The sequence below is a fragment of the Stegodyphus dumicola genome, chromosome X2 (genome assembly GCF_044657685.1).
Source record: "Stegodyphus dumicola isolate Sdum_Otavi_A_Nest chromosome X2, ASM4465768v1".
Classification (NCBI taxonomy): domain Eukaryota; kingdom Metazoa; phylum Arthropoda; class Arachnida; order Araneae; family Eresidae; genus Stegodyphus; species Stegodyphus dumicola.
The window spans coordinates 111,182,696-111,196,374 of NC_140781.1; the positions used below are offsets into that span (position 1 = coordinate 111,182,696).

At 32.3% G+C, this 13,679-nt stretch overlaps 1 protein-coding gene across 8 annotated transcripts in view; it reads left to right on the forward strand.

The window, feature by feature from the left end:
- LOC118191362 (dual specificity calcium/calmodulin-dependent 3',5'-cyclic nucleotide phosphodiesterase 1-like) overlaps positions 1 to 13,679 on the forward strand; it is a 264,033-nt gene that overhangs the window by 213,642 nt on the left and 36,712 nt on the right. For all 8 annotated transcript variants that reach the window (XR_015039257.1, XR_015039258.1, XR_015039259.1 and 5 more), the window contains one exon: positions 10,913 to 11,013. Coding sequence is in view for 5 of the 8 variants with exons in the window: in XM_085810066.1 (XP_085666192.1) it covers positions 10,913 to 11,013 (101 nt within the window). In the remaining 3 variants the exon portion in view is untranslated. The remainder of the gene's footprint in view (positions 1 to 10,912; positions 11,014 to 13,679) is intronic.

Genomic DNA, 13,679 nt, shown 5'->3' on the forward strand with positions numbered 1-13,679 from the left:
TTTTACGGGTGTACAGTGCGAGCAAGAGTTAAGAGTTCCAAAACGCCAAGTGGACATATAAATACACATTATTGCGTACTGAAAAGCAGTACTATCAGGCGGTGAATTGTGGCAAATAAAGATATTATGAAGAGTGAATTTTCTTATTCGGAGCAAGTGCTCTCACAGTATTTCGAATTAGTGGACTAGTAAGTTCAGAAAGAGATTTCTAGAATAATATCAAAAATACGCTAACCAAGAACCAATGAAAAGGACTATAGCTGATAGCAGTTCGAGCGATATTTATTGGTAAAAATAACGTTTCATTTCTTCTGTTTGGACTACTCGTTATGTTTCAGGTACCATTTAGTGAGCTTATCTTTCGTTGCTAACGATTAAAGGTTGCTCGGCAACAGATAAATAAATAAATACATTTTTTGCGTTTAGATTCACCCAGTCAGAAACAAATTTTAGTTTGCAATAGTACTTTAAAATAAGAAGCGCTAGCTTCTCAGATAGGTTACGCCTTACGAAGAAACGACGTACGTAAGTTCTTTGCATTCAAATGGAGAAACGGGCATTCAGTGCTTTCAAGCTATTCAGTATCTGCAAGCTACTTTTTCGCAACATAATATGTATGTAAGAATGAATATAATAAATATAAACAACATATGTAAGAAAAATAAAGAATATGTAAAAGATTAAATTAGCAGCGTAAATTAATTTCCCTTCTGTATGCTAAAAATAGTAACCTCTATTTGACTGCGTCATTTCCAGAAAAATCTAATTCTGATGATGTAAAGGGAACTGAAACTCAAAATTTAACCAATCACAGATTAGTTGTACTTATTGCACCTATCTTGTATAAATAGCTAATAACTGTATAGTCTCTCTTTCTTTCGCCTCTTCGCATGCGTCCTGACAGCTTGTCGCTTAGCCTCTGCTAGCTATTCGCCATTATTTAAAATGTAATTGCATATCTAAAATTACGGAACTCTTTTAGCACCCATAGTCTTTTACAGTTATGTATTAATAAATTCGTCATTCAAGAACAAATAATGTTTAACTATCAAGCTGGTCGTGCTTCTAAAATTTCATCCAATCATCCATTACGCCATAATGTCCAGTCATCTACGCAGCAGTTTTTCCGGCCACGACTAAACGTGAGAATTGTTTTCATCTTCCGCCAAAATTAAAATTATTTCAGAAGACAATTATTATCATATATATATATATATAGAATGTTGCATAATATGCACATATATATGTATATATATATAATGTTGCATAATATATATATACACACACACACCATATATGTCATAATTTAATGCGTAGGAAGAATCCGGTACCTTGAGTACCTTCAGTCGTAATGGCTTAGGGTTGAGTGACGAAGATAAGAAAACTGGATTTCGACAAATCACCAGTCTTTATTTTCAAGCATATCAAATCGTTTTCTTAGTAAATAAAATATTTCTAGATCATAAGCAATTGCAATAATTCTTATATAAACAGATAGAGGGATAAGACGTCATTTTAGGCAAGTGGGCATAGCAGCGGGAATATGTTAGCAGTGGTGAAAGCTAGGAAAAGAAGATGACGTGGTTAACTTGCGAGCGGTATTTAATCCGAGTATATGCAGAAAGTACTCGAATCTGTAACCTTTTTCAAGCAGTGTTATGGAATTTGGAAAGATCTCGAAGAGGTTGGAGGATTTACATGATCACGGAACTGTAAAGTTACAGGAGATAATTATATCTCCTGTAACTTTTCAGTGCTGTTGCAGCACTTGCCGAACACATTCGGCGACGTGTGGAAAAACACCGTCTTGTATTCATACAGTGTCATTAACAAAATTTCGCTGCTGCAGTTCTGTAATTATATGCTTTTGCAACATTTTTGTATACCGGGCACTTGCGATGGAGCACGTTTCCACCCGTGTGGCAGTGACTTCTTCGAAGAAGTACGAACCGAGAAAGAATGTCCTTGCGATGCCGCACACACGGTCCCTTTAGCTTCATGTAAAAGCGCTGATGCCACAGCCGGTAAGGATTTTCGTTAGCCCAGTGAACGCAGTTCTTTGAGTTTACGTTCCCAATTAAGAAGAAAGGCGTCTCATTCGTCCATAATATCCCCTTCTATCTTCCTCACCTACTATCTTCATCATATCTGATGAGGAAAAATTCACAGAGTCAACAAGCTGTTGTTCCTCTCCAAGTTGCAACATTTAGACACTCTAGATTCAATAAGAAAATATCCTCAGAACAGGGCTCAGCACCTTGAGGACAGTAGTTTTCGGTACATCTAAGCTGCGACCAATACTTCTTGTATTATGTAATGGATTCACAGTAACTTTATTATCAATTTTGTGAATTCACTTCACTTTTTCTTATGAATTATGCAAACTGTTTCAATGCAGCTTCTCTCTGTGTTGTCATTGGTTGGTTTGAATTGGTTTAATTGTGTCAAAGTACTGGAGGAATATGTACACTGCTAAAAAAATGGGACAGTGCTATTTCTACTGGGCCGATTGACAAAATTCAAACTGCGTTTTTTATGTCTCAAAAGCGCGACTTAGGATATCTATTAGATTTATATATAGCACTATTCTAACATAGGTATTTTGACACAAAATCGGACTTTTTCTGAAATAACATATCAATATTTTTCCATATTTCGATTCTACGACTCAAATTATGCCAGACCAAGTTTTGTAAAAATCGTACGAGTAGTTTTTAAAATATTAGCTCTCAAAATTTTAGCTCCTCAATGTTAATTGAATTTGGTAAATTGTTATTAATATCTCTTTTTTTATTAAACTTTTATTATTTTTCCTTTCACATTTCGAAATTTAGGTTCATTCCAAATAAAATTTACCCATTTTTTGTGTTTCATTTTTTAAATTTCTGTCTTTAAATAATTTTTATAAATTTTTCGAAAAATATTTTGAATTATAACGTATAAAATTTTTACCATCAACTTAAAGTAGGTGTATTTTTAAGCATATCTGTAAAAAATTAGACTTTTTTATTCAAAATTTTCTAAGATATACACGAATTTGCATATTTTCGCGTTTTGAAATTTGGCATCTTTTTTTTTTTTTTTTTTTTTTTTTTTTTTTTTTTTTTTTAGAGATAATAACGCCAAATGTGGTCTATGGCTTTTTGTTGCAGTGAATTGCCACAGCTATTTTTAACCTTAAATTTCAAGTAAAATTTTATGAAGAATTAATTATATGAAATTTTTCCCTCAATGATGCGTAATAAATATTTATTAATACTATATGAAAAGCTATTTATTTTAATTATAGATGATATAATTCAAATTTTTAACTATTTTTTAAAATTTTTCTCTATCTTCCTTTTTAAAAAAAATAAGAGTAAATTTTTGTAAGAGTAAATTTTTACCTTCGAAGTTTTATCGTCTGCTACTTTACTTCGTTTAAATCGAATTGTCTAAAACTGAGAATTTTCGTTTGATGTTTATTTGAATTTTAAGACATTAACTGCATAATTTATTTCTAAACAAACTGTTGCTTTTGAAGTGGCTGAAAGAGCGGCTGATACTATCATCCATATTTTTTAAGCACAGTATATTTTTATAGAAACATAAGATTCAGAATAATCATTTTTATAAAAGTCAAATTATGATATAAACATACAACCCTCTAGAGACTGAATTAATGGAAGTTCAATAGTTATGTAGAAATTATGTGCAGCTACTTAATGGCTGGATAAGTCAGCAGATTCTGTGGACAAGTAAGAATAATTATATAAACGACACCCAACATTCTGGATTCAATTAACAACGAGGATACGATGTTTATTAAATGAATTTAAGAAGTTTTAAAACATAAAAAATCAACTCATTTTTTCTCCTAAAATGTATTTTTGTGCGTAGCGTATTTTCATTATATCCTTAAAATTCTAATTTAGAATGTAATTGTCAAGAACTGAATCCTAATCATCAATAATATAACAAGTAATTATTACGGTTATTAATAAATCCTTCTTATAAAGTAATTGCAAATATTTCAAAACACTTTGTCTGAATGCAAATATTTTTCTATGCAAATATTTTTAATTTTATATTAATCAAGATTGCACACGATATTATTTATTTACACTTCAATTCTTACCGTCAGCTCTAGTAGAAATTACAAATCAATTATATTTAATTAAGTATTAGATTGGATTGGATTGGATTATTTAATTATGGCAAAGCACACGAGGGCTATCTGCCCTAAAGGGAGGGTATCCTTCGTGGAGGACTTTCTAAGGGAAACTGGCTCGTATACACGTTACACATGGGGAAAACCACGAAAACGCCCATGCGGCCAGCCCGTTCTCGGGATTCAAACCCCGGAGTGAACTACCAGTGTTCAGCGACTTTCGGCCGTTTGTGGGCCTTTATGAAATGGAAGGCGATAACTTTATTTAAAATGATTGTCAGAAATATCAAGATATTTCGAAAAGTTGGGTGCTTTTCAATATACTTGCAGAATGCCTAAAGAAAAAGAGCGAGACTAAAGTAGAATGCCTGAAGAAAAAGAGAAGAAAAAATAAATTTTTGCGTAAAATTTAGTAATTGTATTTTTTTTTAATTTAAAACCTTTTAATCTGATGATATTTGATTCTTGCGATTTCAAAAATAAAATACTTGACTAAAATATGAATAACATTTTAAGAAACCAAATGTAGGATAAAATTGTGTAAAGGAATTTTCACAATGATAAAACTGTTTAAAGCAGTGTATGCAAGTCATCCTAAGTTAAAATGTCGGTTATACATCTCTCTTATTTATATATATATCTTTTCTGAACGGAACAATGAAAGGCATGTTAAGTGTGCTTTACTGTATTTTCTCTTTTAATATGTGCAGTTTTCAAATGCATCGTAGTCTGAGTTACAAAGTATTCTTCCGAAAGAAACGCAATTCAAATAAATAAAATCAAATTCTGGAAAATTTATATAAATAAATATATTTAAAATGCTCAGTTCGAAGGAATAAATAGAAAATTTTAAAACAATTATCTGAAGAGACAGTGCAACACAAACAATTAAAATAAAAGTATAAAAATTTAAAAATTACCTAAGATAATAACTATGACAAAAAATATATATAAAGAAAACTGTTTGAAAAGAAAATAAACGCTGCACCTTTATTTACGCAGTTCGAATAGGTAAATAGAAATTTTTAAAACAGTTATTCGAAAAAAAAAAAAAAAAAAAAAAACGTGCAACTTAAACAATTAAAATGAAATTCGAAAAAGAAAAAATTACTTAAAATAATACGTTATAATTAAAAATATAATATAAAGAATATTATTTGGAAAAAAGGAACGATGGTGACTTTTTTTCCTCTTACGGGAAAGCCCACCAGCGGCCGAGCGGTAAAGACGCTGAACACTGGTAGTTCGGTCTGAGGTTCGAATCCCGCGAACGGGCTGGCTGCATGGGCGTTTTCGTGGTTTTCCCCATGTGTAACGTGTATACGAGCCAGTTTCCCTTAGAAAGTCCTCCACGAAAGGCATCCCTCCCTTTAGGCAGATAGCCCTCGTGTGCTTTGCCATAATTAAATACACACCTCTTACGGGAAAGGAAACTAGGTTGCCATATATTAAGAAGTTCGCCAAGTGAACTATTCTTGGCGCAACTGAAAAAAAAGTGCCAACATAAATTTGTGAATTTCTCCGTAAATTTAGCTCCAAATTTTACAAAATTTCATATTTCGGCGTAATTTGAGTCGTAGAATCGAAATATGTAAAACATTTGGTATGTTATTACAGAAAAAGTCCAATTTTGTGTCAAAATACCTATGTTAGATTAGTGCTATATATAAATCTAATATATATCCTAAGTCGCGCTTTCGAGACATGAAGAACGCAATTTGAATTTTGTCAATCGGCCCAGTAGAACGGGAGATATAGAACTGTCCCATTTTTTTAGCAGTGTACCTAAAGAGAGGGATGTCTTCGTGAAGGACTGTCTAAGGGAAATTGGCTGGTATACAAGTAACACATGGCAAAAAAACCACGAAAACGCCCATGCAGCCAATCCAGAACCCAAGTCTGAACTACCACTACTCAGCGATTTTAACGCTCGGCCACTGATGGACATACGTGTCGTCATTGCTCCTTTACAAATGCTGTTCTTTACAAATGTTTTACGCCGGCAATTTTCGTCACACGTGTATCGTATTAAGTTTCGAATGCAGCTTTATTAAGTCATTCAAACAAATTATGATATATCATTTAAAGGTGAGTAGATTTTAAGATACAGTAAATTAGGAACTGTGAATTTTCCGTTGCTTTTCTTACAAATGCAAAGATCATACTGCATAGCAAATTGCTCAAGTAAGTGAAGTTTTTAATTCCTAGTATCAATTAAAATTTAAGAAAATTTTGGCTACAAAAGTGATATCCTTATTTAGATATCCATACAGAAGGTAGAAAAAAAGTTAATATACAGATAAAGAGTTATTAGTTTTAACCAGATTTTAAGATAAGATAAGAATTTAAATCTGCTAAATGCTTTGTAACGCAGATACATCGCGGTAATTTGAATGAAAAGAGTGTCAAACTCATGTAAAAAAATCTGTGTGCTTTTTATTTTCTCTGTACTCCTAGTATACTCGATTAGCATTTGCGGTAACATATTCTTGCCTGAAAATGGTTTGTTGTGTTTCCTAATTTAGCTTATCAAAAACATTTTGAACTACCTGTAGAGGGCGATAGCCCTTAGGCTCTGTAATTACTCATATCTGTTAAAACGCAGTTACAATGTTACCATATCGCATCATCTTCGTGTCTTGAGCCTCTGGTCTTCAGACTGAGTCGCTGCTGCTACTTGGTGATTTTTTTAAATAAAGATTCTTCAGACAGTTTGGTGTAGGTGGGTCCGCCTTAACATACCTTGAAATAGTTTACCAATATTTTTTTAGAAAGTTCTTTTAGGAGAGAAATATTATTAAATCACCTGGGAAACACCTTACGAATCTGTGAAACAGTGCGGCTATGTGGCTCTAAGAATATGATATACCTCTACAGCTACGGATCTTGTCGACAATGTCATTTCTAAATGAATTATTTTAAAACTTATGTAAACGGACCTATTTCATGTAAATGCGGAGACAACACGTGAAACAGGAGAAGCAGTTTCAACTTCTGCAAATGTGATAAAAATAATAATCCAGCTACTTTTCAACTATATCTGAGAAACAGAAGAAAAATACCTTAGAATAAAAAAAAACATATTCTCAGTGCGTAATCGACTCAAATATAACTCTAAGCAGTAGTTTTAAACTTTTTCAGTTAAGGAAGGTCCAGCTTATGATGGGAACTTTATATTTCCGGTAAGCAAAGAAACGAGATATTGTTTTAGTGCTTATCTTTGACTTCAAAATTGTAAGTTGATGAAGTATAATTAACTTCCACTCTTAGAAACAGAGGATACTTCGAACTATTATCATTGTAATTTGTTCAGTTCTAACTATAAATCTAACTCTGGGTGAAAAGTAGAATACGGATCTTGAGAAGGATTCTCGAAGCTTCTCTCTAATCCTGAACTATATTGCAACAGCATAAATTATATGTGCAAATGGAAAAAGTTATCTCTGAGGTTCTAGAGCTTGAAATAATGAACCAAGTAACATATAGATCAAATTGAGGTCGTAAAAATAAGATAGAGGCAAATTTTATGGCGATTAAGTTTATCCTTCTATTTCTGATTTAAAAGATCTCAGAAATTATACTATTCCTTTCTCGCGTACTCTTAATTGTGTAAAGGTTAGCACATTGTGTTGTCAACTGGCAGTTTTGTCCTTAAATTCTCAGAGTGCAGTTGCTTACTGATGTTTTTGCCCATTTTTGAAAGCCTAATGGTTTCTGAAAGTGTTAAAGCCGGAAATGCTGACAGTTATATCATTAATATCGCTTTCACGAGCGATATTTATTTGATTATTAATAATGCTGTTAAATATTAACAGCAATTTAACTTCTATTCAAGCGTAATGAGAATTCTGGCTGTTAGAAACTTTCTAGAGCTATTAGAATTGATGGCCAGACATGACTCTTGTGTTAAATAAGCTTATTTAATGAGCGGGAAAACATCAAAGATTTGCTATGTGGCTTTCAGTATTCAAAATATTACTTAAGTTTAGATTAGTATGAAATATTACTCGATAATTCACAAATTAGACATATGTTTCGAGGAAAAACTAAGTATGATTTTTAAATGTGGTTGATGTTTTTTTGGGGTCAGTTACCATTAAGATTAATATTTCGACTTTCATGAAACTGGACAAACACTGAAAAGGGTTCATACACTACTTTATTTGATCTTCGGATACTTCTTACCAATAATACTATAATGGAAGTCGCAGGAAAGAGAAACACCGTATCAGATAAGCTCGCATTGTTGAAGAAAATCGAAAACATCTCTATATACTGTGTTTTACTCATTCCATGAATCTGACTATTGGTGATGCAGCAAAATCTTCAGTAATTGCACTATTTTTCTTTGACGTAATACAAAAGTTACTTACTTTATTTTCTGCTCTGTGAATGATTGACAATTTCTAATTAGTTATGTACATAATACACTGAAACCATTCTGTGAAATCAGATGCATGCACGGATTGAAAGGTTTATGTTAAATACGAATAAAGAACGTAAAATATGCCTTATAGTAGTTAAAACAGTATTCAAAATGGGACAAATAATGCTTTGTTGAGTCATTCAGTCTGTTAAAAGAGATCACAACATTTAATACTTTTAGACTGGTTAACTAGTTTTATTTAATTCAATAAAATTAATAAAGCAATACAGTAAAAATGTGTAACATTAGGTCTACAATGAAACAAATAAACATAAAGCAAAGTGTTATTGAAGAGTTCCTGATAAATGATTTAATAAAAAAGCAGAACTGATTACACTTTCTAGAGTCATTAGGGTTTTTGATGCTTGAGACGTGAAAAATGTGCAAAGCCTTCGCCGGGACTCGAACATCTTGAATATGTATCGAGTATGCTTCTAATTATACCAGGAAGGCATGCAGAAAGGAGGTAAAAAATACCTTATAACTTTTAGCATTCCTTATTTAATTCAGATATACCAGATGCATGACTGAAAAAGTGTGAAAAGTATTTTTCTTTTAAAAGAAAGGATGAGCTCATTTTAGAGAAAAAAAATTATCTATAAATAAACTTCTTCGAAGTTATGAGTCTTTTGTCTTGTGAGAGAAAGGATAAGTCTCTCTGATCTGGTCTGTGTTATTTGTGACTTCAAGGAAGATATAAACAGCATTTGAGATCCACCAGTGGCCGAATAAATAAGACCACCAAATATCCGGTTGTTGGATGCGGATTTTGTTTTCAGTATGTTAATTAAATGTTAGTGTTTTCATTCTTTCCCCATGTGTAACATACATATGAGCCTTGGCCCCTGAAAAGCCTAGTAGAGAAACTATGCTGCAAAATACAATAAACTGTGTTAGCTTCAATTCTTGGTATGATTTAAAAGTTTTTATACTGAGATTAGTAAATGTGTTTAATTTTAGATTAAATGAAAAATGCTAGTTATTTTAAATATGTTTCATTGAAACTGTTATACATTTTAATCAGTACTGCACAAGAGTTTCATATATGTTTGAGTTTGTAATTTATTAAGGCTTAAGTCTTTTTAAAGACTGTTACTATACAAAAAAGTGTTACTTCAGTACCATTAATTTCTGCTTTTAAAATGAAATGATTAGCGCTGATAAATTATACATTGTATGCTAATTATTATTTATATAATATTAAATATTAACATTATTAATTATATAATATTAAATATTAACATTATTAATTATATAATATTAAATATTAACATTATTATATAATATTAAACAGTCAGTAGAAAACAGAATTTTAAAAGAGATCTCTCGTAAATATAATTTTAAATGAAACCGTATGTCAGGTGCTTACCTGGACGCTTTTGCGGGGGAAAACGGAATATTTCAAACGCGAATAGGTGTAATTCTGTCTGCATGGCATTGTAGCGGATGTAATTATGGTAAGTAAAGACTGAGGCTGAGTTGAGATGGAGCGTCTCTCCGTGCAATAGTGTACTGCGGCCGCAGAATTAAACAAAACTACCAGATAGTACGTTATGGAATTTCTGTAATGAGGAATTTAACATTATTCTGCTATATTTTGTGAAAATAAGGCAGAGAATATAGTTATTGTGAATGCTGTACAATACACGGTTTCTTCGTAGTGCCACAAGTCCCGATCACAGCAGCGGTAGTGTAAGTTAGATGGAACAATCGCTTTTCCCAGTTAGAATCTCTGTCGTAATTCTTCGGAGGTTGTGTCTAGGGCCTAAATATAAAAAAGTTCTATTTACTCTATCTTACTAAAGATGCATCAATTGACATGTCTTGTAACCGGATACGTGACTAGTTCCTTCACGATTCCTCAAAGACAAAGTGTGTGAAGCACGTGGTTTGTACACTGAGTTAAAATACCGAATTCGGGAGTATATGCAGCGAGTTCCTAAGGCGATACTTCAACACGCAGTGACGTCCTTGCCATCATGACTGAAGTGTTGTATTCAACAACAAGATCGCCACTTGTCGTGAGTGATATTCAAAGCGTCCCATGGAAAAATCCAGAGTTTCTGTGATAAACATATTGAGAAAAATACATGTTTTCACTTTCCATTTGCGCCCTATTTCTTTTCAAGGATCGTCGTTTGTTTTAATGAGCATTCTGTAGCGAGGTTATTAAATTTATTATTAAATTTAAGGTAAATAAAGCATCTCTCATGCCCGCACAAATAAAATATTATGTGTGAAATATTATGTATATAATAATGGAATTCTCACTAGCTCTGAATGTTGAACAGTATTATAGTCACTTATTTTTATACTACTCTATTCTACACTTCCAGAACTGGTTGACGGACTTGGAAATATTTGCCGCTCTCATAGCCGCCATTATTCATGACTTTGAACACACCGGGACCACGAACAACTTTCATGTCATGTCCAGGTAAGATTCCATAATATATAGTTGTTGTTTTTGTCTTTATTATTTTGAAAAAAGTAAAACGATTGAGTGTGATGATTAAAGTAAGTACTTTTTTGGAGTCTTCCATTACAATATTTCACATTTATTCCAATTCTATCAATGTTTTGCCAAAACGTTTAAAGACTGAATATGAATATCCTATGTACTCCACCTTTTAACGGGCGACTGGGGATTAAGGGACCCAATCGCCAAATCCTGGTGGTGGCGAAGTATCGCCACCTTTCGGAGGCCATTGTAGAGCCAAGAGAATTTTTTGAAGCAGGAGTACATGAAAAACGAGAATGTCCTCGTCGGGACTCGAACCTGGCTCCTCGAATACGCACCGGGTGTGCTACTGTTACACCACGAAGGCATGTTGGAACGAGGGAGAAAATACATCAGCATCTGGTTTATTCGAACAGGCCCACAGCAGATCTGCTGTCTGTTACGTCAGCGAAATAGATATACAGCAGCTTCGTCTAATATTTTAACTTAAGTTCAGGTCTAATTGCTAATTTATTTTGCCTTGTTATTCTTTTCACGCAAATGCCAAAGACGTTTTATTCATGAAATCGTAGTATTTCTTTTTTTTAATTTATCTATTTTTATTTTTTATTTTTTTAATGTCATTAAAATTTTAAAACAGCTATTTTGTCTTCAGATAAAATTTCGCAACTAGTTAATTTTCTAAGATAAATTAAAACATCTTGTGCTAAAATAACATTAAAGAATGTTCAAGCGAACAGTCTAATAAAAGATCTGATCGGAGGTTTGGAGATAATAAACATAGCGGCGAAAACCATGAAAGCTAAAAAACTGGAGAAAACATAGCAATGGTTTGAAAGACCTCCCATTTCAAATCAAAAGAAAGTTGCGTGATGAGTTTCAGATTTTAACTGGCTAACGAATGGAAGAAAACAACATTTAACCGATTGAGATTCCACCAGTTTAATAGCTTCAGGATAAAATTTTACCGAAAGAGTTTTCAAAATTTCAGCAGTTGTTCTGATGTACTTCCCACGACTTTTTCCAGCTGTCTACTTTTATGCACATCTGAACAAAATGATCCATCGTATCAGCCTGAACAACTTTATAGTAATATTATATCATCCCTGAATCTAAATAGAGAAGATGGTATAAGAATTTTATTTTGGGGGCCGGGCCTTTTTTTCTTTCTTCTCCGTAGTATTTAACCATTGAACACTTATTCATCTGAGCACTCTTCGGTGAAGATGCTTTGTAGCTCTAGCACGAGGATGCTTCATAGAAATAGCTGGGATTTTTCATTTTCTGTTTGCAGTAACATTTTTTCCTGTTATCAGATTTAAAGCACAGATTTACTTTTTAATCTTTCCTTAGGATTTTGAAAATCTGGAACATTTTCCACGTAACTGCAATAATCACAGCATTAAATGAATAGGGCACCATACCTTGAATATCAAGAAATAGCATCTTCCTCTATTAATATATAATAGCTTTTCTTCTTCCCCCTCAGTGGAATATGATAAAATTAGAATGCAATGTTTTAGCTACTTTTCGGTCTAGGGCCTTTTCTCAAAATTATCACATTAATGTAAAATCCTATTTAAGGCGTTTTTATTGTAAAACTTGAAGAGTATATTGAAATAAAATAAATATTCTTTAGCTTTATCTAATTCTAATTCAGCGATAATTTCAATTTCATCAATCCTTTAGGAAAATCTTCTATTATTTTTTACAATACTTCTAGAAGTTGTTATTGCGTAACCTTGACCACCTTTCAATATATTCTTTTAAAACATTAAAAAAATCTGAAAGCTGTCAGATTTTATATTACGGCCAAGGGGACGTTTTGTGTGTTACCTTTATTTATTAAATATCACGTTGTTCGTACTTAAACCATAAAATTCAATTCAGTAGCAATATCACAAAATAATTTGAAAGAACATATCTTTAGAATTTCCGATGCACAGTCTCCCGCGCTGGAGCTAAAAATATTTTTTCGTATAATGTTGCCATTGCTCATTTTGAAATCATTATGTTTTTAAATCAGAAATTCGTTAATTTTTTACAAAATATGAAACACGTAATAAAACAAATTCCAAATTTGTTGCCTATATTCGAGTGAAGAACTACGTTATTCAAAATTTGATATCGCTAGGCACCGTTGTTTTTTCACGGTGCTAGAAATATACATACATTCGCAGATTCTTCGTTAATTAATTTCTTTAAATGTAATGCAGGGCTCTAATATTTGGTGCAACAATTTGAAAAGGGAAAACGCCGTTTATAGTGAACCAATGCAAAATACCAAAATTAAATTAATAGCCCTTCTGGGCAAATTGCCTCTTTGGGCTAATAATATTTTGTCTAATATTATCATTTATATGACCTATTTTATCATCTATATATAAGAAAATACAGTGGTGGCAAATGTTCTTCTCTCAATGGAATCTAGATCTATTAATTGATTAATTAGACATTTGTGTTAAGATCTTTTAGGAAGAGGATGTCAATTTTAATTTAAAATATCTTTAATGAGGCAAATTTTTAATTTTCAGTCTAATATTTTCAGAACAAAGCATAATTTTCTAACAGTCCCTAATTTGGTACTTTTCTAAGCTCTACCATCACAATACATTCTCTTGTCTGACAGTGAACACATGTAT